The sequence below is a fragment of the Aristolochia californica genome, unplaced genomic scaffold (genome assembly GCF_029961685.1).
Source record: "Aristolochia californica isolate CCGP_79_NKW_82.1479 unplaced genomic scaffold, dmAriCali1.0.hap1 SCAF_6, whole genome shotgun sequence".
Classification (NCBI taxonomy): domain Eukaryota; kingdom Viridiplantae; phylum Streptophyta; class Magnoliopsida; order Piperales; family Aristolochiaceae; genus Aristolochia; species Aristolochia californica.
Genome location: NW_027182257.1, coordinates 41,407,527 through 41,428,415, shown reverse-complemented (window position 1 = coordinate 41,428,415; position 20,889 = coordinate 41,407,527). Strand labels below are relative to the sequence as shown.

The 20,889-nt window shown below is 38.6% G+C and overlaps 3 protein-coding genes across 3 annotated transcripts; 2 read left to right on the top strand and 1 right to left on the bottom strand.

Annotated features, from left to right (window-relative positions):
* Window positions 1-5,516: 5,516 nt before the first annotated feature.
* Window positions 5,517-8,411, bottom strand: LOC137934911 (pentatricopeptide repeat-containing protein At2g13600-like). The gene has a single exon (XM_068779496.1). It carries the CDS (start codon window positions 8,387-8,389, stop codon window positions 5,795-5,797), a length of 2,595 nt encoding a protein of 864 aa, XP_068635597.1. The 5' UTR covers window positions 8,390-8,411; the 3' UTR covers window positions 5,517-5,794.
* A 2,636-nt stretch (window positions 8,412-11,047) lies between these two features.
* LOC137935421 (aluminum-activated malate transporter 10-like) lies at window positions 11,048-13,132 on the top strand. The gene is made up of 6 exons (XM_068780076.1): window positions 11,048-11,387; window positions 11,463-11,603; window positions 11,688-11,960; window positions 12,078-12,193; window positions 12,352-12,495; window positions 12,647-13,132. The coding sequence occupies exons 1-6, from the start codon at window positions 11,048-11,050 to the stop codon at window positions 13,130-13,132; spliced, it is 1,500 nt and encodes a 499-aa protein (XP_068636177.1).
* Window positions 13,133-18,180: 5,048 nt separating this feature from the next.
* On the top strand, window positions 18,181-19,554 carry LOC137934711 (hydrophobic protein OSR8-like). Its single transcript, XM_068779213.1, has 4 exons — window positions 18,181-18,474; window positions 18,593-18,637; window positions 19,102-19,291; window positions 19,373-19,554. Exons 3-4 carry the CDS (start codon window positions 19,199-19,201, stop codon window positions 19,499-19,501), a joined length of 222 nt encoding a protein of 73 aa, XP_068635314.1. The 5' UTR covers window positions 18,181-18,474; window positions 18,593-18,637; window positions 19,102-19,198; the 3' UTR covers window positions 19,502-19,554.
* Window positions 19,555-20,889: the final 1,335 nt, after the last annotated feature.

The window sequence follows — 20,889 nt, the reverse complement described above, 5'->3', positions numbered from 1 at the left end:
GACCGACTGCCAGTGCGGAACTGCCTCCCCCATCGAACCGTCGACCCAGAATACTTTATTTCAATAATAACAAGCCGTCAAAATAGAAAATTTTACTCAATATCCATAAGTTCTAATTTGGTATACAATAATGTGCGGAGGCTAAAATTGGAAGAAAATTTATTTCTCAAAAGAAAAAAGGCTGGCGAATATCGGACTTGCGAGATTTTACGTGGATTTTCTCAAATTTATGAAATCCATGCACGTAAAGGTGATAAATGTAGGGATTCTATCAGAAATCCAGGTTTTTAATGCGAATAATACAAGGCAACTCTGCTACTAATGTCGGAAGTAGAATTGAGTTGTTTTCATTTTGTACTTCTAAACCTGTACAGTTTGATATAACACAGTTTCTAAGGGTCTGTTTGGAACCCGTAGAAAATAAAATAAAATAAAATAAAATTTTAATCATTATTATTCTCAAAAATAATTAGTAAAAAAGAGAATTTGATTGTTTTCACTAACTATTTTTTTGGAATAATAATAGTCAAATTCTCATTTTATTTTATTTTATTGGGGTTCTAAATAGACCCTAAGGGATTTCTACCCTCCCCTTCACTGGATATAAAGAAAGATGAAAAGTTTGTGAAACAGCTTAATTGCCCTTTGTCTTTGGCATGTTGAAACCCTTTGATGAAAGGAGGAGCTTTTGGTTCTTATCTAAAAAGACTTTAGTAAGTTCATGTAATTTTGACTTGTCAGAAGTCATAAGAAGAGATGAAACCCTAAAAGAAGCCATGATTCCATATGTGGTCACACATCCTCAATATCTTCATTGTAACGCTACTATCAACTAGCTTTCAAGATGTCACGAGAGAGGGTGTGTAGTGCATCCAAGAGCAATGTACTGAAGACTAGGGTTGTGTAGGGTATCCAAAGGCCATGCCCTAAAGTCCAGGAGGCACCCTCCATCATTCTCCATAATTGAAGAAGCCAATAGTCCACCCACCTACAAAACACAAAGTGGCAGGGTGGCCCCATCTCCCAAACACAAACACCTAGTGTGAGAATCTTGACTTAGGGCTATATATCGACTCCCAAATCTAATCTTTATGCCTTTTGTCTTTCCTTTTTTGTGAATTCTCAAGCAGCCCCTTTTAAAGGCAGATTCATTAACGAGACCCACCCATGACTTTGCTCATATCTGACCAAACCTTCCATTTGGGACCACCCTAGGAGACATACCCTACACAAAAACAGTTCCAATTGATTGTATAACGTTGACATTCCCCACAACTATGAGTGAGCCAAATTCTAACTCCACCAAGAGGAGTCTCAATCTTTGAACATTGGACTTGTTTTTCTTCAAGTTAAAAACTAATATTTTGACTGTGATAATCAATCTTTAGTGTTAATCTTTACTTGTTTTCAACAGTTGAAAGTCATGGACCAACTGGTTTATTGTGTTCTTTTGCTAACCCAATCATCCTTGTGTGCTTATGATTGAGAATGGAGTCCACCAAATGAAATCTTGTTTGTTTGTTTGTTTGTTTGTTAATAATAAGCAAACAGATGTGGGACTGAGCAGCCCTTTTACGAGCTCGGTGGGTTGGTAAAGCTGAGGAAGAAATAATGAGAAGGGAGCATGACAAAAGGGCAAGGAATGACCCACCACTTGTGAAAAAACACAGAGGTGTCCCCGTTATTCTTGACATCACAGCCTTTTATTTCTACATGGGTAAAGCCGATGATTTTGTCTCCTTAGACAACACAGAGCCTTCACCTCATCATACAATGTCCATCCTCAGCTCAGTCAATGCCATTAACAAGCAATCTCACACTTAGTTTTTGCCCTGGTGAAATAAAGAAAGATTTTTCAGACTTATTTGCTGCTTTACATTCATTCCTTACGAGTAATTAGCAGCTGTAATATGCAATGATGGGAATTTTCATGCCTCCTTTGGAGCCATGATTGCCATCTTTGAGTTGTGGATTCTCAACCATTCAGTAGCTAACACCTTTGGCTACAACAACTTGACAGAAAGGACGAAAAAGAAGAATGTTTTTTCTCTTCTTTTCTCTCTTTTCTGTCTCTGCTACTGCTACTTCATGCATTATGAACCGAGGATAAGAACTTTTGCAGACAACCCAGTTTTTGAGATGAGGAAGAATGAAAGAAGCGAACCCTGTCATTTCCCCACAGGTAAATGGATTGATCAGATCTAGAAGCTGGAGAGAATCCGGCCACCGTTCTCAGGTGGACCACACTATCCCAAGCTCTTATCTTTACTGGATAACGCTATAGTTCTTCAATATTCCTTAACATATTAGCTTAAAGCATGATAACTTTATGTGAGCAGTAGTTTAATCACTTAGAAATTCAAACTTTGTTGTTTCTTGTCTTACAAACTCTCCACTTGTAATCCACCAACTTGTTATTTTTTAAACAGATCCTCTCATCAGGGTGTCTTAGTTAATGGAAATTAAAGTACAGAATGCTGCATACACTTGTAAACTTCAAAACAAGAGGAACCATGTCTCTGTATCATATTCAGAGTTAGTCCAAACTTGGGGAATCTTCTCACCTTTTGCAGTAGAAAGAGCTAGAAAAGAAAGAGTAGAAAAAGCTAAAAATGTGAAATGTATTGACACAGAAGAGGCACAAATGGAGATCACAGACTTTTTCTTTTTTATTTTCCCTAGCTGGACATTGAGTTTACATTACGCTTGGGTGGGTGAAAGAGAAACAACAGGAAAAAGGCCAAAACAATAATGGGGCAAGAGCAACAGGAAGAGTGGGCACATGACACTGACCTAAGTGATGGGGAAGCTCACCATTGATGGGGCGGCCACAGTCTAGAAATTTTGATTCCTGAATGGTAAATCTCACTTACTTATCTGCAAGAGAAAATTATGTCCAATGTAACGTCCCCCCGCATTTATTAGCGAAAGATGGGAACATTTTGAGCTTGAAAGGGGCATCTCCGCAGTAATTACCCAATCATGATGGCCGTCCCCCATATTAGTGGGGTCCATCATTCCGGGCCCCACCTTTCTGACCACAGTCGTTTTCCCAGTCGCGGGAGGAGACTGGAGACTGGAGAGGACCGACGCGACAGAGAATGTCGACTTAGAACCCGATCGAATCCGGGCCCAACTCGGCCCTCGATTTGCCCTCTCCTCTGCTTCCAGCCCCTCGATTCCCGACACGTGCACGGCACGCCGATGCAAACTAAAAATTCCCTCGCTCCCGCCACGTGGGTTTCCCAAACGGGGCAGTCGCCTGAGGCGCGTGTCGTCGCTGAAGGGGACAGTGAGCCGTACGCTTTTCAGGAGCGGGGTCCACGGGGACAGTGTGGTCCCGACTGGATTGCAGTGCTCGGCCACGTCGGCTCTGCGCAGTGATGATGAGGGGCACATGTCAATGATGCCATGCGGACGTAATCAATGAAGGCGAAAGGTGGTGTGCGATAGCGGTCTGTGACGAATTGTCTCCATCGAGGGACCTCCCCCGCTCAGGTTAGCACCGGCCCACATTGAAAAAGATATATTTGGTCGTTTTTACGGCCGAGATCGAGTGTGTCAACATCAAAGTTCTATTTGAGATGATATAGGGTTTAACCTCTTATTTAATCCTCTAATTCGATCTTCGAACACGAACTTGAATTCGGTCTTGTCTAATCCGACAAACAAATTAGAACTTCTTTTGTTAATTAGCCTTGATTTATAGCTAACATTCTTTTTTATGTTTAACGAAAAGATTTAACCTCATATCGCATGTAGCATCTTCAAGGATAGTGATAGAATAGCAAAAAAGAAGATTGCTTGTTGTTACAAATCCGACAGATCTTCGAGTTAACTTGAAATTTAGGGCATTAAGAGTACAATTCAAACTTTTATTTTGGCAAACATAGTTTCACTCACTTGAAATTTGGACAAATTCTCTGGTAATTTCTCTCTCAAAGTTCTTTCAAAAACTTTCTCTCCCCCTTTTCCATAATGGGGAACTCTATTTATAGGGGAAGGGCCGAGGGGGCCGAGGGGGGGTTCAAGTTCCCCAGTAATTTTTTTATCCTAATCTTTCTTCCTCTCCTTGACAAGGTACACATACAAGAAGAGAGGTCACATGGCAAAACTTATTCCTTATCTGATGAGAATGTGACACATCACCTTATACTTTGCCACCTTTGCTTTAAGTGGAGTCTTCTTATGATGCCACATGTCAATCATGTGTCACCCTTCTTGCTTTGATGGAACTTTCTTGTGACAACATGTGTCACCTTTTATGCCACCTTGATGCTCATGTAACCCTTAGGTGGTGGTTAAGTGTTGTCTCCTTTTGATTTGATCTTCGTCATGGCCTCACATAATCTGTTTCATCTTTCCATCGATTGGACCTTGATCTCTTGATATTCGACTCTAATCATTGATCGACTTTTTGACTAATCCTCCAAATTTTGACTTTTGATAATTTTATCTTTGATCAACAGTTGACTAACGATCAAGCTTCTCGAATCTCAACTATTGATCGATGTTGATAATTTTTGGACCGTTGATCAGGGTCCTAATTTTGATGATTGAACTTTCATGTGTTACAAGTTAGAAGGAGTAAAGGCTCTTGCCTCCTTTTATGCTATTGGGAGGAAAGGCTCTCCCCCTCATTGGTAGTTGAGTAGGGAGAGAAATCTCCCCCTTAGCCCTCTTGATAGAGCTCCCATGCCAAAGGAGAGCAAAGGACAATGCTCCGCTTCTTTGCTAATGTAGCAATCTTGTATAAATAGCAGTGATTACGATGTAAACGGTTGTCTCCTCTTCTCTTTCACTAGACCACTTGGAGTTGAAACTACACTGCAAAACTCTCTGGACTAGTTAACAGGATTCAAATCTTCACAAGCCAACTCATGAGTCCCCTCTACATCGAAGGGGACTAAAAAACTGTCATTGATTGGTGTGCAAAGTCAATCCGACCTCCTTAGCAACATTGGGATATGTATTTTGATATTTTTAATTTAATTTTTTATTTAAATTATAATTAAAAACACACTCTTCCTTCTACCAATCATTTGGCAGATATCCAGCTAAGTTAGGTATTTTGCTCTAACACCTTGTTGTGGAGGAAGACCTGCTTAACTAGGTTTATTTGTATTTTTTTTTCTCTTTTTCATAGTTTATACATCTTATTTAAAATAAAAAATCTGAAGGCAACTAAGTTGTCAATCTTGGTGGGATTTTTTTATGTGGAGCCCATTCAGAAAACGAATCCGGCAATGGACGCTGAAATGGATAGCTACTTGCTTAGTGGGGTTAGTGTCGCTCTGTTTATCAACTCAAGGCAATGAAGGTGCGGAAAATCCCGAACAAAGACAGACTGCTCTGTATATCCAAGCTCTGCAGGATTTCGAATGCTTGGAGCTCCAGAGAGAATTCGGAGCATCAAAGTAGTGCAGTATGTTTTAAGCTTTATAATCCTGAAGCTTTTTGAGGCCATGACAGTCAGTCCTCACTGATTCAAACTTGAGCTGAAAAAGATGCCCTATCGTTGCTGAAGAGATGCCATGCTACAAGCATTGGGCAGTGCAATATGTGCAGTGGAGATGCTAGAAAATGGGTTTACAAGCTTCTGTCATTTGTATAAGAATTATATTACAAACTGTTTTGGCTAAGTTCATATTTTCAAGTTATTGTATTTTCCAGCTGTATAGATAGCTGTGACTATGTGAAGTAGTTCAATCATGGTATTTTTTAGGCAGTACAGCTTTATGAACGCCACAATGTCTCAAATTGCTAGTAACTCTTTATAATCGCTGTGATTAGGTCAGAGATAGTTCTGAATCTGGTAACCTTCTTGCCTCATGTGCAGGGTCAAGTTGTCCAAAGTTGAATATATTTCGTTAGTCTGCTTGTGGGATGTCTCACTTGCACGAAACACATGAATCTGATTCATGTCCTCAATCCAACTGCACCCAGGGCTCTTCTGCATTCCGTTGTCTTTAATCATCAACCATGTCCTAGCCAAATCAGTCCATCTCTCTGCAGAAGCATACAAGTTTGCCAACATTATATAATTTCCAGTGTTACTGTTGTCCAATTCAATAAGCCTCTTTGCTGCAGTTTCACCCAATTCAATGTTCCTGTGTATGACACAGCCGTTGAGCAAAGAGCCCCATACAATTGCATCAGGTTCCTCTGGCATTTCCTTGATCAGATCATTTGCTTCATTGAGAAGCCCAGCTCGGCTATATAGATCGACCATACAGGAATAGTGTTTTAAGGTGGGATTTATGTCGTAATTCCCCATCAAGCTGAAGTACTCCTGACCTTCGTTTACTGCACCCGCATGAGCACAGAGAGCTAATACAGCCAGAAAGGTAACTGCATCAGGTCTTATTCCAGCTGCCAGCATTTGGTGAAAGAGGGATATGCCTTCTTTCCATAGCCTGTGCATGGCATACCCAGTCAGCATAGTATTTTGTGAAACCACACTTTGCTGTGATATTCTGTTATATGCTGCATCTGCATATTTGATCGTCCCACATTTGGCATACATGTCCACAAGAGTTGACCCAACATGGCTGTTTTTGTCATAGCCACATCTCACTGAATAGGCATGTATCTGTTTTCCTGGTTCAATTGTTGACAGCTTTGAACATGCATGCAGGGCCATTCCTATTGTATATATATCAGGTTTCATATCCCCAGTTTGCATCTCCGAGAAGTGTTGTAGTGCCAATTTATACTTGCCATTCTCCAGAAGACCTGCAATTATTCCATTCCAAGAGTAAATATTTGGATCCAACCCATCTGCTTGCATCTTATCAAGAAGCTGGTGAACAACCTCCATTTGGTTATTATTTGAGTATCCAGAGATTAGTACATTCCAGTTTGCAACATCCCTTTCACTGATGCCACTAAAAGCTGCTTGAGCAGCTGCAAGATCTCCAAACGTACAGTATAACTCCACAAGGGCACCACCCACAAAACTGTTTCTATGGAATCCACTAGTGATTGCATAAGAATGTATTTGCTTGCCAGATTCAATTGTATCCATGTTTGCACAAGCAGTAAGAATGCTTCCTATGGTAAAGGAATCAGCCACAGTTTCTTCCTTCCCCATGTCTCTGAACAACAGTAAAGCTTCATTGAACTGCCCATTATCTACATACCCTGAAATCATTGAATTCCATGAAATAGTATCCTTCTTGACCCCAAAAAGTTTCATCTGATCAAAAAGCTCCTTGGCTTTTCTTACCTCACCAATCTCACAGTAGCCAACAATCATGGTATTGAAGGAGACCACGTTCCTAGTTGAGAATTTGGAAAAGATTTTGGAGGCAGCAGACATATCACCGCACCTCCTATATACATCAACCAAACCATTAACAACATAGCTGTTTGACTTATATTCATGTCTCACTATGTACCCATGCATAGCTTTGCCAATGCTTGGATTCTGTAACCTAGCACAAGCAGGCAATATACTAGCAAAGGTCCTGTAACTTGGCTTAACTCCAGCTTCCTGCATAAGATATAGCAACTCAAGAGCTTCTCTGTCATACCCATTTTGTGCAAACCCTCCAATTGCTCCACTCCATGTGACGAGGTTAGGAGTGAGATTAGCCGATAATCTCATGGTTTCCAAGTACTCTAGCGCCTCATGAACCATTCCATTCGCTGCACATCCAGTGATTACCGAATTCCATGAGACAGTATCTTTCTCAGGCATCTTTTCTAGAACCTTTCTACCATCATCCAGGCACCCACACTTACCATACATGTTAATCAAGGCATTACCCACGTAGATATTTGTTACAAATTGTCTTTTTATCAGTAATGCATGTAACTGCTTCCCAAACTCTAGCGCATTCAAACCACTGCAAGCTTTCAGAATGACAGGAAATACGAAGAAGTCTAACTCAATTGCTTCTAAAAGCATTTCTCGAAAGAGGACAGCAGCTCTATCAAAGTCCCCGGAGGTAGTACATACCGTAAAAATACCAGCCCAAGCGTAAACATTTCTAATGGCCATTTTGTCGAACAGCAAAACTGCGTCAGCCACACTTCCACACCTCCCATACATTTGCAGTAGTTTAGTCCCCAGAAACTCGTGCCCGCCAAACCCTTTTTTGAGGACGTGGCCATGAATTTGCCGACCAAAGCTAAGAGAGTTACAGGAGTCGATGAGAGCGGCGTAATCTCCCGAGGTGACGGGTCCATGAGGCGGGTTATGAGGATTTTCGAGGGAGAGGTCCTTTTGGTTTGTATTTGCTGACCGATGGACTCGGATAGCAGATAGGGAAAGCGATGGTGCGAGTTCAGTATTTGGATGGGAGCAGAATGCAGGGAAGTCGTTGTGAGAGATGAAATCAGGGGTGACGGAAGGTGCCGCGGTGGCTATCAAAAGATTGACCATTATAGCTGTTAAGAATGCAAAAAGTGGGCGCGACAGCGGTTAATCGAATGCAGGTGCGTTGCGGACGAAACTTCGGGGAGGAGTCGCGACAGAACTCGAGTATAATTCGTGGTGTGTGACCCGCAACTCGGCCAGGTGGGCTGCGGATGGAGGGGTACACAGTGCCTGCTTATTTTGGGTAGATACTTGCAATAGGACTAACTTGTTGGTTATTTGTCGTGGGCCATTTTGTTAGGTGTGGCATCAAGCGAGCTAAGGTCGAACTTGTATATGTTTGGGTTTGGCTTGATTTAAATACTTTGAACTCAAACTTAACCTTGAGCCCAAAATTGGAATCGAGCTCAAGCCCAAAACTTTTAACTGAGTTTAAACTCAAACTCAAGTCAGGTTCAAGCTTCAACCTATATTTAAAATTTAAAAAAATATATAAAAATAAATAAAAAGAATATTGTGATAACCTTGGTACCATTGAATTGGAAGGTATCACAAAGGTATCAAAGACTTTGTAATAGAGCATACTAATGTATAATAACAGCTTAAAACACCTCCATCAATAGTGTGTATTCCACCGACAAACAACAACATTAAATGTTGAGGAACCCAAAAGAGTTGAACGATCGATCGTCTTTAAGGTTTGAAGTAAATAAGAGCAATTATCAACTAACTAAAGAGGGAATTGATGCGAGTAATTAGAGTAAAAAGTACTTTCGTAAAAAAACTATTTTAACGAGTCGATCCACGAGCTTACAAGCCAAGTTTGGAAAATCTTGAGTTTGGTTTGTTATACTTAATGAGTTTTATTTCAAGTTTAAGTTCAAGTCAAGCTCAAGTAAAAACTGAACTGAACGAATTTTTTCGAGCAGAGCTGGAACTGTTTGCATGCCGATTCGGCTAAGTGTCAGCCTTAAAGGATAGTATTTATGTGAAAAGCATAGCAATAATGGGCCAAACACTAAGAGACAATGCTCATCACTTCAGAATTGCCATTTCTGTAACATAAATCCCTAACTCTTCGAATTTCCCCCATTTGAATGAGAAAAAGAATATATTTTCCAATAAAGTAATCATTTCTTAACCACAATCTGTCACACAGTTAAAAATAATTATAATTTGCAAATGTTTTATAAAATATTAATTTAGGGCTAATAACCTTCTTAGTTTTAAACAAATTGTAAGAAATAAATCTTAAAGAAAATGACTCTTCACAATTGCATTGTTTAGGACAGTGGTGATGAAAACCCAAACCCTAAACCTCCAACTAAGCCCAAAAAAAAAAAAAAAAAAGAGACAGGAGATTAAAAAAAAGTTGAAATGAGGGTTTTAAAGGACCACCCATTTAAAATATTAACCTTAATAAAGTAGGTAACCCATTTGCAAATATAAGCTAATGTTGTTGATAAGTGGAGTATGTTTTCATGTTAATGAACACATGTGGAATCCTCATTCATGTATTATAAAAAAGGGTAAAAGAAGCCCTAATCTGAGCATGACCTAATTTGAGCATGGAATTGGAGGGCTGATGTGCAATATAATCTCCACAGAAAAGATGGTCATCATGAGTGATAAGCTGGGAGTTTGTTAAACAGAAAAAGCAGATGTCATTTCCAAATTCCACCACTGAAACTAGTGTGCCTCATAGTGGTTCTTCCACTAATTAACAATCCCACTAAGGAAAGACCCAAAATTAGGTAGCTACCTGGTTATGCTTTGAGATTTTTTACTTGCTGCTTCAGAATTATTTTGCACTGTGAACCAATGCTCCTGACTGCTGCAGAAAGAGCTAATTCTTTGTGGTTTATCAGGTTTAAGTTTAGCCAAGATCATTCCAGATAAGCCTTTTCTCCACCACCTTGTAGACCTAACATGAAATGCCCCAGATTGGGCAACGTGGATACCCATTTTTCAGTATAAATTGACTCAACAGTTCAATCGAATACAACATATTGATACAATCATATTCTATACACAATCAACTATGTGTTGTATGACTGCAACACAACAAATTCTCTCTCTAAAGAGGAGGATGCAAAGTGTCTTTCAGCAAAACTATTTTAAGCTGGAAGAACATTAATCTCTGATTGTGCTTGATGACTTCTATATGAGGTAGCACTGAATGACAGAACATTATCTCCTACGTTTGTGGTGTCTCAGACTTTTCCTTACTCTTGTCATGACTTTGCCTCAGCAGGATCTTGTTTTTAGGTCAGAAGATAGCCACACGCTCACAGCATCATCTTGCTTATTTTATATCTGTCATGGATAACTATCCGAGCTTCCTTTCTGGTGCTAGACCACTAGAATGCTTTTTTAAACTTTATGCTGATGTGATCTCAGTAAGATAGTATAGATTTTAATGCAACTCTACAGAGTGGGTGGCTGCTTTCATGTAGTGGAGAAAGAATGCAGAAAAATCAAGAAGAGATCAAATGTAAGATTGGATTTCAAATGAATAGTTTAAGCAACCCACGCGAACATGCAGCCTTGTATATATTTGAAGAAGCGCCACAAGCCCAATCCAACAGTACATGGCAGTTGGCTTTCACCCAGCATTCTCCTCCTTCCTTCCAAGGCTTTTCTGTTTTGTGGGAACGTACCCAAACCCAAATACGTGAGCGAATTTCTATCTTCTGCAGCTCTACTCATTTAACCCTTTCTACAATGTCTACACAGAAAGAGAACTGCGGTGGGTTGGAGTGGAGGTTGACAGTTTCTGATGGATCCTCAGAGGCGCTAGCACCGGATAGAAGCAAAATTTACAGAGTGTGGCTGTGGGTGCACGGCCTGGCCATAACATTGAAATTGATGATTTGGAACTCCATTGAGAAGATATGGAAGCTGGGTGCTGATGATCCAAGGAGAGCTGTTCACGGTCTGAAGGTTGGGATTGCACTTTCTGTTGTGTCACTCTTTTACTACGTGAGGCCCTTGTATAATGGCATTGGAGGAACTGCCATGTGGGCTGTGATGACGGTTGTTGTTGTCTTTGAATTCTCAGTCGGTAAGAAGGCTTAAACCTACAGCTAAATCTGTGTTCATTTAGACCTTTGCTTTAATTCCATTTTTTCACTGTTAGGTGCAACACTGTCAAAAGGGTTGAACAGAGGGATGGCAACTCTGTTAGCTGGTTCTCTAGCTCTTGGGGTTCATTCAGTTGCAAGTCAGTTTGGAGAAAAAACAGAGCCTGTGGTTCTTGTCATTGCAGTCTTTCTAACAGGTAATGAATTCCTTCCTTTCTAGTTGCAATCTTTGAGACTAAGCTCTTATGCTTTTTGTGCTAATCATCTATGTTCTTCTGCAGCTTCATCAGCAACCTTTTCTAGATTCATTCCGACAATAAAAAGGAGGTTCGACTATGGTATTACCATTTTCATCCTGACATTTAGCCTGGTTACTGTTTCGGGTTTTCGTGTGGAGAAGTTGGTAGAGATGGCACACCAGCGTCTATCTACAATTGCTATAGGAGGTTCCATGTGCATGATCGTCAGTATGCTAGTCTTCCCTGTTTGGGCTGGGGAAGATCTCCATCTCCTCATCACTCGAAACATAGAAAAGCTTGGGGACTCTTTACATGGTATGCTGTCCACTGCATTCACCTAAAAAACATCTATATTTATAGACAGTCGGTTATGATTTTTCTGAATAAATCCCTAGCTAAATGCTTTCTTTTTCTGTCTTCATCTAAATTTAGGATCCATGGTCGAGTATTTCAGTGAGGGTGAAGATGATACAGGTGATGATGAACCCTGCAAAAAGTTACAAGCTTATAAATGCGTGCTAAATTCAAAGGCGACTGAAGAATCACTAGTAAGTCACTGAAATTGACAAAGAACGAGTAATTTTATTATTATGAATATAACTTTTTGTGCATATCTAATTAAGCTGACCAAGAAAAACTGTAAATTATGTTGTTCTTGGAAGAGAAATGTTTCTTTCCACAAACCTGATTGTGTTCATCTGCACAGGCCAACTTTGCTAGATGGGAACCTGCCCATGGCCAATTTGGCTTCTGGCATCCATGGAAGCAATATCTCAAGATTGGAACCACATTGCGTTATTGCGCTTGTTGTATAGAAGCACTTAATGCTTCCATCAATTCAGAAATTAAAGTAAGTTAACAGATCCTCTCATGCCTAAGGGAAATTTCTGTAGTGCTCTAACTAGCTAATAAATTTGTATGGAGTAAAATTCTTCAGTTCTGATTAGTGTTTGTATAGCATAAGGGAGAAGAAATGAAACCGGAACTTTGATTTGTTGCAGGCCCCAGAATCCGCAAAGAAGTATCTCAGTGTTACATGCTCAAAATTGAGTTCTCAGTGCTCCAGTGTCTTGAAAGAACTAGCCAGGACCACAAAGACAATGACAAAATCATCCAGCATAGATTTCTCAGTTGAAGAGATGAAAAGCACTGTAGAAGATCTCAGAAATACCTTGAAGTCCCTTCCAGACCATCTTACACACCAACAAGAACAAACACCTCAATTGGAAGCTAAAGAAGAGGCAATGCAGCCACTTTCAACCACTGTGCCCCTCTTTGAGGTTCTTCCACTTGTAACAATTTCATCTTTATTATTGGAAATTGCAGCAAGGGTTGAAGCAGTTGTAAGTGCAATTGAGGAGCTAGCAGACCTTGCCAGCTTTAACCTTGCCAATGATGAAAAGCCCAAAAAGAACCAACCTGTCAGCAATCTTCCTCCAAAGCAGCAAGAACAAGATGATGCAGTGAGGGCCATTCAACTGGTCTGAGCTTTACTTGGTTCTTTTCACAGCTTTATCAAACAAGAAGAAAAGGGAACAACTTGCACTGTAAATAGTACAGTTGATTAATGTGCTGTTGCCTGCTATTTGGCAACTAATTGTTGTAAATCACTAAATCTTAAATTCTTCTTTATTGAAGCTGCATGATAGTAGAGAATATAATCTCTTTGCCATGCATAAATGCATGTATAATCACTTATAGAGCTCCCAAATAAAGCATGACCAAGTTGGTTTTGAGTTTTAACTCAGTTTTTTTTTCAGTAGGAAATATCATTTTGCTAGAAAATAATTGCACAACACTTCATTTTCTTCTATTAGTAAATACACAAAGAACAAAAAAATATTACTGTGAGATAACAAACTAATGTTAGGAAATGATTTCTATAGATTAGTAGTGAATCTATGTTTAATTTGAGAATTCAGAGATTACCTATCTTTTCCTTTTCTCTATCTATCTTCTAAAATTTGAGTTTCTTCATGCTCATATCCTTCTTGGGTTTCTATTCTTTTTGGATCTGATGCACTTTATTCCAACAATTAAATAGAAGAAAAACACATTATAGAGGAAGGTTGTTATGAGAGAAATATTTTTTTTAAGCTAATGTGTGTTTATAATTTTGGATGATCAATTACAAAATTGTTTTTACAATCAAGGTTTAGGCACAAGTAATAATGTAAATAATAAACACACAACAAACACAATGGTTTCCAGTGGTTTACCTTATCTACGAATTGTTAATCCACTCCAAAGGTATTTTACACCTTAAAGTTCCACCATTTAGGGTTGCCAAGTGGTACTTACATTAAATTGCCTCTAAAGTCAATTAAAATATTCTTACATAGGGACTTACGCCATTCAATTAACCATAATAGCCAACTTACAATAAACACCTTCACATAAATTTAACAACAACAAACTAGGCAGATATCTTAGACCCCCAGGGATTTTCTAGTTGCTAATTAGGCTATAGAAGCCTAAACTCACATAGATAGGGGTGACGTCGAACCGAGCTGGTTTGTGAATAGCTTGAGCTCAACTTGGCTCGATTCGAATAATCCTGATCTCGAATCAAATTTGTGATCGGTTTTTGACTCGTTTAAGTAAACGGGCTCAACGCGAATGAACGGCGGTTCGCAAGCTCGCGAGCCAACTTGTTTATTAAATGAGCAGCCAACAATGGGAGTGCAGGAGTCTGGAGGGACTCGACGGACCGATTTATTCGGCCCTCGGCTTCAGGTCTTCAAGCTTCTCCTAGAGAGGCTTTTCGTCCATACGAGAGTAGGGGACGTCTCTGGATTCTGGAGTGGGATCTTGGGTATGATGTGTTAACTACAGAGGTTGGTCCAACTTCCTTTCAGTTTCGGAAGCAATGGGCCAACGTCTTTCATGGAGGTGCTGTTTCGAAAGACCATGTTCCCACGTCCATGGAGGTTTAAGACCCACGTCCTCCCATCGGCAGTTACAGAAGCCGATGAGCATGATGGGAGTTTGGCTTATAAATAGAGGTTTGGTCCCCAATCTTGTTCACTTGTACAAACCTTCAGTTTACACCATCACAGAGAGTGATCAAAGAGCGGAAGAGCCAGACGCAGAGAACTCCGGTGAAGTTTACGGAATTTGATCGAATGGATAGAGGTAAGATTTTGGGCTTCCGTTTAATTCTTATTGAATGAATTTTATACTGTTATTTAGAAATTCATGATAGGCTAACAGTTGGTATCAGAATAGACCTTTGATCCTTCGTATTGGTTCCATTTGAGCTTTGAGTTTAAGCTCTCTGTTTTAGTTATGAGAACACTTTGTTTTTTACAACAAATTATGAGCTCTCTGCATGAGGAACCGTGGGCTCTTGCATCGGCAACGACCAGTGTCAGAGCACTACGTCGGCGCCCATTCCACATGGTTTGTCGGTGTCGACAACGTACAACATAGCGCCACTGATTGCTTGTCGTAAGCTCTTTGTGAGCTTCCTGCAGCGACAGTCCACGGCTCTTTGGCATCGTCGTCACACGTCGGAGCCAGCGCCGACGACCTTTCCGACAGGTTTGCCGGCATCGACGACGTTTAGGAATGCCGACGAACAAATTTTTTGCGTAGGGCTGGAGGTTGAAGACGACCTCCCACGTAGAAAAAATAAAAATTAAAGTTATAAGGTTTATTTGTAAATAAGTGCTAAGTCAACTCGTCGTTCCAACTCGACAACCGAGTCGCAAGCAGGGGCAACTCGGTGTAAATAAATAAATTAAAAAAAGAAGGCAGAGATGAGGCAACACCCAGAGTGGATAGACCCTCATAGAGATAAGGAAGAACAGAAATTCTCTCTGAGTTTTTCTCGTAACTCTTCTACGATTCTGGACGGAAGAGAAGAGCCTTCATTGGACAACTCCTGCACCGATTTCTCTGAATCGGGTTTTCAAACACCTTCTCTCTCGTACTCGACAACTATTTTACAGTGGCCTTCCTTGGCAATCAGGTTTTCCTTGGGATATTCTTGCTCTTATGGTGGCGGAGACTAGACAATAACGACAGAGAGGGTGGCAATGAGAAGTGAAACAACCAAGATGTTCATCATTTTTTGTTGTTTGTTTATCTGTTTGAAGGTTACAACTGGACTTCAATAAAAAGTAATAATAATAAAAAATAAAAACTTAAATAATAAAAAATATAAATAATAATAAATAGAATTTTCTAAAATTGATTTTTTTGTAAATTAAAATCATAAATATAAAAATGTTTCACTAAAAATATAATAGGAATTTTTATTTAAATTAAAAATAAATATAAATATTAAGTAACTCATATTAAATTGTTAAAAATAATTTTACTTCAAATTTATCAACTAAATAATTAAATAATAATAATAATTAATCAATTGATAGTTGAATAAATGATTAGAATATGTGATTAAGCAACTATTTAACTAAATAACTGATTAGATAATGCAACAAGACTTTAGGCAAGGCGAGTGGGAGAGAAAAAAGAAAAAAGAAAGATAATGAAGGAAAAGAAGAGGGAAGGAAAAAATAAGGAGAAAAAATAGAGGGAAAAGGAAAAAGTCACCCGAGATGAATCCCGTAATTGATCAATGGGCAAAATTTAAATATTTGAGCTTTTTACATTAATATAAATAGTATTTTAAAATAATATAATAAAATAAATTGAAAATATAATATTTTAATTAAAATTGAAAATAAAATACTGTAATTAATTTAAAAATATTAAATATAAAAAATTATTAAAAATAGTACAATTTCATTTAATATTTAGATAATTAAATAATATTTTATTTTATTTATTGAATATTAAGTAGTTAAGCAATTAAATGATCAACTAGTGCATAGAGAATTTTATTAATAAAATATTTTGATAGATTTAACTTTTATAACTTTTATTGAATTTTTTTATTAATAAACTAAAATATTAGATTTTAACTTGAAACAATTTAATAAATAAAAATAAAAAATGCTTACTTTTATAATATCAAATTAGTCAATCAAATTGTTATTTTGCACTATGTAACTGATCATTCTTAAATTTGTAATTAAATATAATTTTAACCACCATTAATTTATATAAAAAATATTTATTATATAAAATTTAAATAGTAATTACCCCCCTCTCCCTTTTTTCTTCTTTCTCTTCACACCCCCCCCCCTCGGTTTGCCTCCCCTCCCCCCTTACTCTTTTTCTTTTTTTTTTGCTCCCTCCCGCCCTCCCTCTATTCTTTTAGGGGGTGACAAGGAAGAGATGAGAGAAATTAGGGTTTGGGTTTGAGAGAGGGACCGCGAGGTTGAGATGAGAGAAATTTAAGGTTACGCTCTGAGAGAGTGGGAACGAGAGAAAAGGCGGTGAAATAAACAAAGAGAGACACCGGCTAAGGAAAACAAAGAAAAGAGAGACACTGACAGAGGTGATATGAAGGGGCACAATAGAAGGATAGAGAAAGAGACAATTAAAATAGAGAGGAAGAGAAGCAGAGGAGAGACGAGGACGCATAGGAGAACTGGAGAGAGGATTAGCAGGAAAAGGAGAGGCAACTAACAACGAGCAGATCGACGGGCATCAAGCACAAGAAAGAAGGAGAGTGAGAGCAACAACAAGCAATGATCCTAGGAGCGAGGAACCCATTGAGGGGTGAGTAAAAGTGAATTCACTAGCCTCATGGACGGATTTCACTTTCACTCACCACTTACGCAACGCGCTAACGCTTTTGGGGTCATTTTTTTCGATAAAAGTGAATTCACTTTCACTTACATAGTACCCTAACAGGGCAAAAATGTAATTTACCTTAATTCATACCACTCTTAAATTCACATAGAATAATTTTTTTTAGTTTTATCTCTAAAATATTAAAATTATAGCAACTACACTTTTATATTTTGTATAAAATGTCAAAATCATATAAAGTTCATTAATAAAATTTATCCACAAAATTAAAGGTATTTTGAAATACCTCATTTCATCATCATCCTCTTCACCTCTATGCCTCACCACACTCCTTGAACTCGGAACCTTACGGTCAAATGCACATCTTTGGCCATCTGACCCTCGATGAATTCACTAGCCTCATGGACGGATTTCACTTTCACTCACCACTTACGCAACGCGCTAACGCTTTTGGGGTCATTTTTTTCAATAAAAGTGAATTCACTTTCACTTACATAGTACCCTAACAGGGCAAAAATGTAATTTACCTTAATTCATACCACTCTTAAATTCACATAGAATAATTTTTTTTAGTTTTATCTCTAAAATATTAAAATTATAGCAACTACACTTTTATATTTTGTATAAAATGTCAAAATCATATAAAGTTCATTAATAAAATTTATCCACAAAATTAAAGGTATTTTGAAATACCTCATTTCATCATCATCCTCTTCACCTCTATGCCTCACCACACTCCTTGAACTCGGAACCTTACGGTCAAATGCACATCTTTGGCCATCTGACCCTCGATGGATTGGCATCTTCAATCCTCTTTTCTACCTGAAATACATTAATTTGATGACCAATTCACCCTTCCATTCTCTTTACGATTTCTCGTTGCTTCAAACCCTACGCAACGCATTCTGCAACCTCCTCCTTCGGACAAAGAGCTTCATGGTCGTTCTTCCGCGTCTTCTGCAGATTGGTTTTTGGGTCTCGGTAAGAGGAAACCCGAAATCGTGAGGGCTGGGGACAGTGTTCTCCATGAGCCAAGCCAGCTCCTGATGTTGCCATTGATGAAATCGGGTCCGAGAAGGATTCAGAAAATTATCGACGATATGGTTACGGTCATGCGGAAGGTTCCCGGTGTTGGTCTTGCCGCCCCCGAACTGGAATCCGGGTGAGGGTTTGTTCGAAACTTTGTTTCTAAAATCTGTGACTGTAATCAGTATATTGTTCGCAAGAATGCTAACATGCTTAAAGACGATATATGAAACAAGAACTTTGATTTGTTGCAGGCTCCAGAATCCACAAAGAGGCATCCTACTGTTGTATCCATAAAAGTGAGTTTTCAGTGTTTCAATGTCTTGGAGGAACTTACGGGGAGATTAAATTATATTTGAGCATACACGTGGTTTGAAAGAGAGTCAAGCCGATAGAACAACTATTTGTTTAATTTTTCAAACACGGGTACTTGGATGATAAATACCAAATGCAAGAACATTGATAACAAATTATTTCTTGTTCAATTGTGGTTTGTGAATTTTTACTAGCCACCTTGGTCAACACTTAAATGCTTGCAAATTTTTACATAGTTCGAGTTAAGGGGATATGTGCAATATTTAGCCTAGATTAGCTCCTTACTCTTGTGACTGTTTGTTGGAATTTTACTAAGCCTTCCTTTAAATTTCCGAAAGAGGGGTAGTTAGTTCGTTCGTAAATTGTGGAGCCGCAAGAGGAGGGCAATTGAATAGCTCATATAGGCACCCAAATTCTTGAAGGAGATAACCAGCGACGGGTTTGCAAGACTTGCAGGCTTGCGATTGCCACCACAGGAGTAGAGCTGCTGAAGCTCCGAGAGAGAAGCGGAGCCTTGAAATTCCTCTGTTCGAGCAAAATCGCAAATGGGTCCGGATAGAACTGCCACCTTTTTTGAAGTCCTCATCGCCATCTTGCTTCCGCCTTTAGGTGTTTTTCTCAGCCATGGCTGCTGCAGTGTACGCGTCTTCCACTCCCTCTTGCCTTTTGTCCATCTAATCTACGTTTTAAAAACTTGGCTTTATTGATTTTCATTGCAGGCGCAGTTCTGCATTTGTTTGCTTTTGACGATGCTGGGTTATGTCCCTGGAATCATCTATGCCGTTTATGCAATTGTTGTGGTGGATCGGGAACGGCTTCGTGAATATTATCATCCGATTAATAGTTAGATGTTATCACCGGGATGCCGGGATATATTTAAATAATTCCTTTGTTTTGAACAATTCCCTCTCTTTTTATTGAAGAAATGTGATAACCGACGTCGTTCATTTTGAGTTCGATTTTCATTTGATCTTGTTTACTGAGGATTTTGTTGTTCTCACTCGAACAAGCCTATACTGTCTAGTTTGCTTCCAAACACAGCAGAGGACCTCAATGCTGCATGATTCACTGGATCTGCTTATACCCGATGACACCATTACTGTACAACTTCTAGCTTCAGCAAAAAATGAGGTACCATGGTAGGTTTTGAGAATGAGGGTACCCTAAGTCACAGAGTTTATCAGCCTCTTAGGCATGAGCGTAATAGCATTGTTTGTTGTTTGTTGGGGTGGCACCAAGCCAAATAGGCTCGCAAAAACTCAACTCGTAAAAAACTTGGTTCGGTTCAGTTTTTATTTGAATTCGGTTCGAGATCAAAACTTGAAATAGGGCTCGTTTAGTATAACTCTTTAGTATATATTTTTTTTATGAAAATACCTTTCACACTAATTGGTCTAGTTAATTTCCTCTTGAGTTGGTTGATAATTGTTTTTATTTACCTCAAACCTCAAAGACGATCGTTCGTTGTTAGTTGATAATTGTTCTTATCACAAATTAAGACATAATAATATAAAAGTTTGGAACCATATTAAACAATTCGAATATTATCTTAAAAATCAAATGGGTCATTAAAATAATATGGAACTAATTAAAGTTACACAAACCTCATTTTGAACCTGTTTTTATAGCTAGAATCTACAACTATTCCCATATGTACTTTCACTTTCTCCAATCCACACTTGTTTCTTCTTTATTCTCTTCTAGACTAAAATGAAAAAATAATTCTAAGACCAACCACTCCAACCTATCTGATAAATCTAAAAGCAATTTCCATAGCCAACGCTGAACAAAAATTCATTTAAGGCACCAATTTGAAAAAAAAAAATACTGGGAACATAGAGTTTTCCTTACATATAATTTTATGAAATCTATTGTATATATAATAATTTAAATTTATTATATAAAATAATAATAATAATAATAATAATCTACTCTAACCTGATCATTATCCTTACAATCCCGTTATCACCTTGGCCCTATAAACTTAATTTAAACATGACCTATCCTTATAAACCTAACATAAACTCAAGTTCAATTTACGTCCCTCATCTCTGTCAGTTAAATTTGTGGAATTTTGTCCTTGAATCAAAACATTATGAGTAGGGGTGGCAACAAGGCAAACTAGCTCACAAACAATTCGAGTTTGGCTAAAAACAAAACTTGGCTCAGTTCAATTTTTACTTGAGCTCGGTTTGAGTTCAAATTTGAAATAAGGCTTATTAAGTATAACAAGCGA

Coding starts and splice junctions, on each gene's coding strand:
- LOC137934911 (XM_068779496.1), bottom strand. CDS start 8,389: ATGGTCAATCTTTTGATAGCCACCGCGGCACCTTCCGTCACCCCTGAT.
- LOC137935421 (XM_068780076.1), top strand. CDS start 11,048: ATGTCTACACAGAAAGAGAACTGCGGTGGGTTGGAGTGGAGGTTGACA. Junction 11,388..11,462: donor TGTCTTTGAATTCTCAGTCG/GTAAGAAGGCTT, acceptor TTTCACTGTTAG/GTGCAACACTGTCAAAAGGG. Junction 12,194..12,351: donor AGGCGACTGAAGAATCACTA/GTAAGTCACTGA, acceptor TCATCTGCACAG/GCCAACTTTGCTAGATGGGA.
- LOC137934711 (XM_068779213.1), top strand. CDS start 19,199: ATGGGTCCGGATAGAACTGCCACCTTTTTTGAAGTCCTCATCGCCATC. Junction 19,292..19,372: donor TCAGCCATGGCTGCTGCAGT/GTACGCGTCTTC, acceptor TTTTCATTGCAG/GCGCAGTTCTGCATTTGTTT.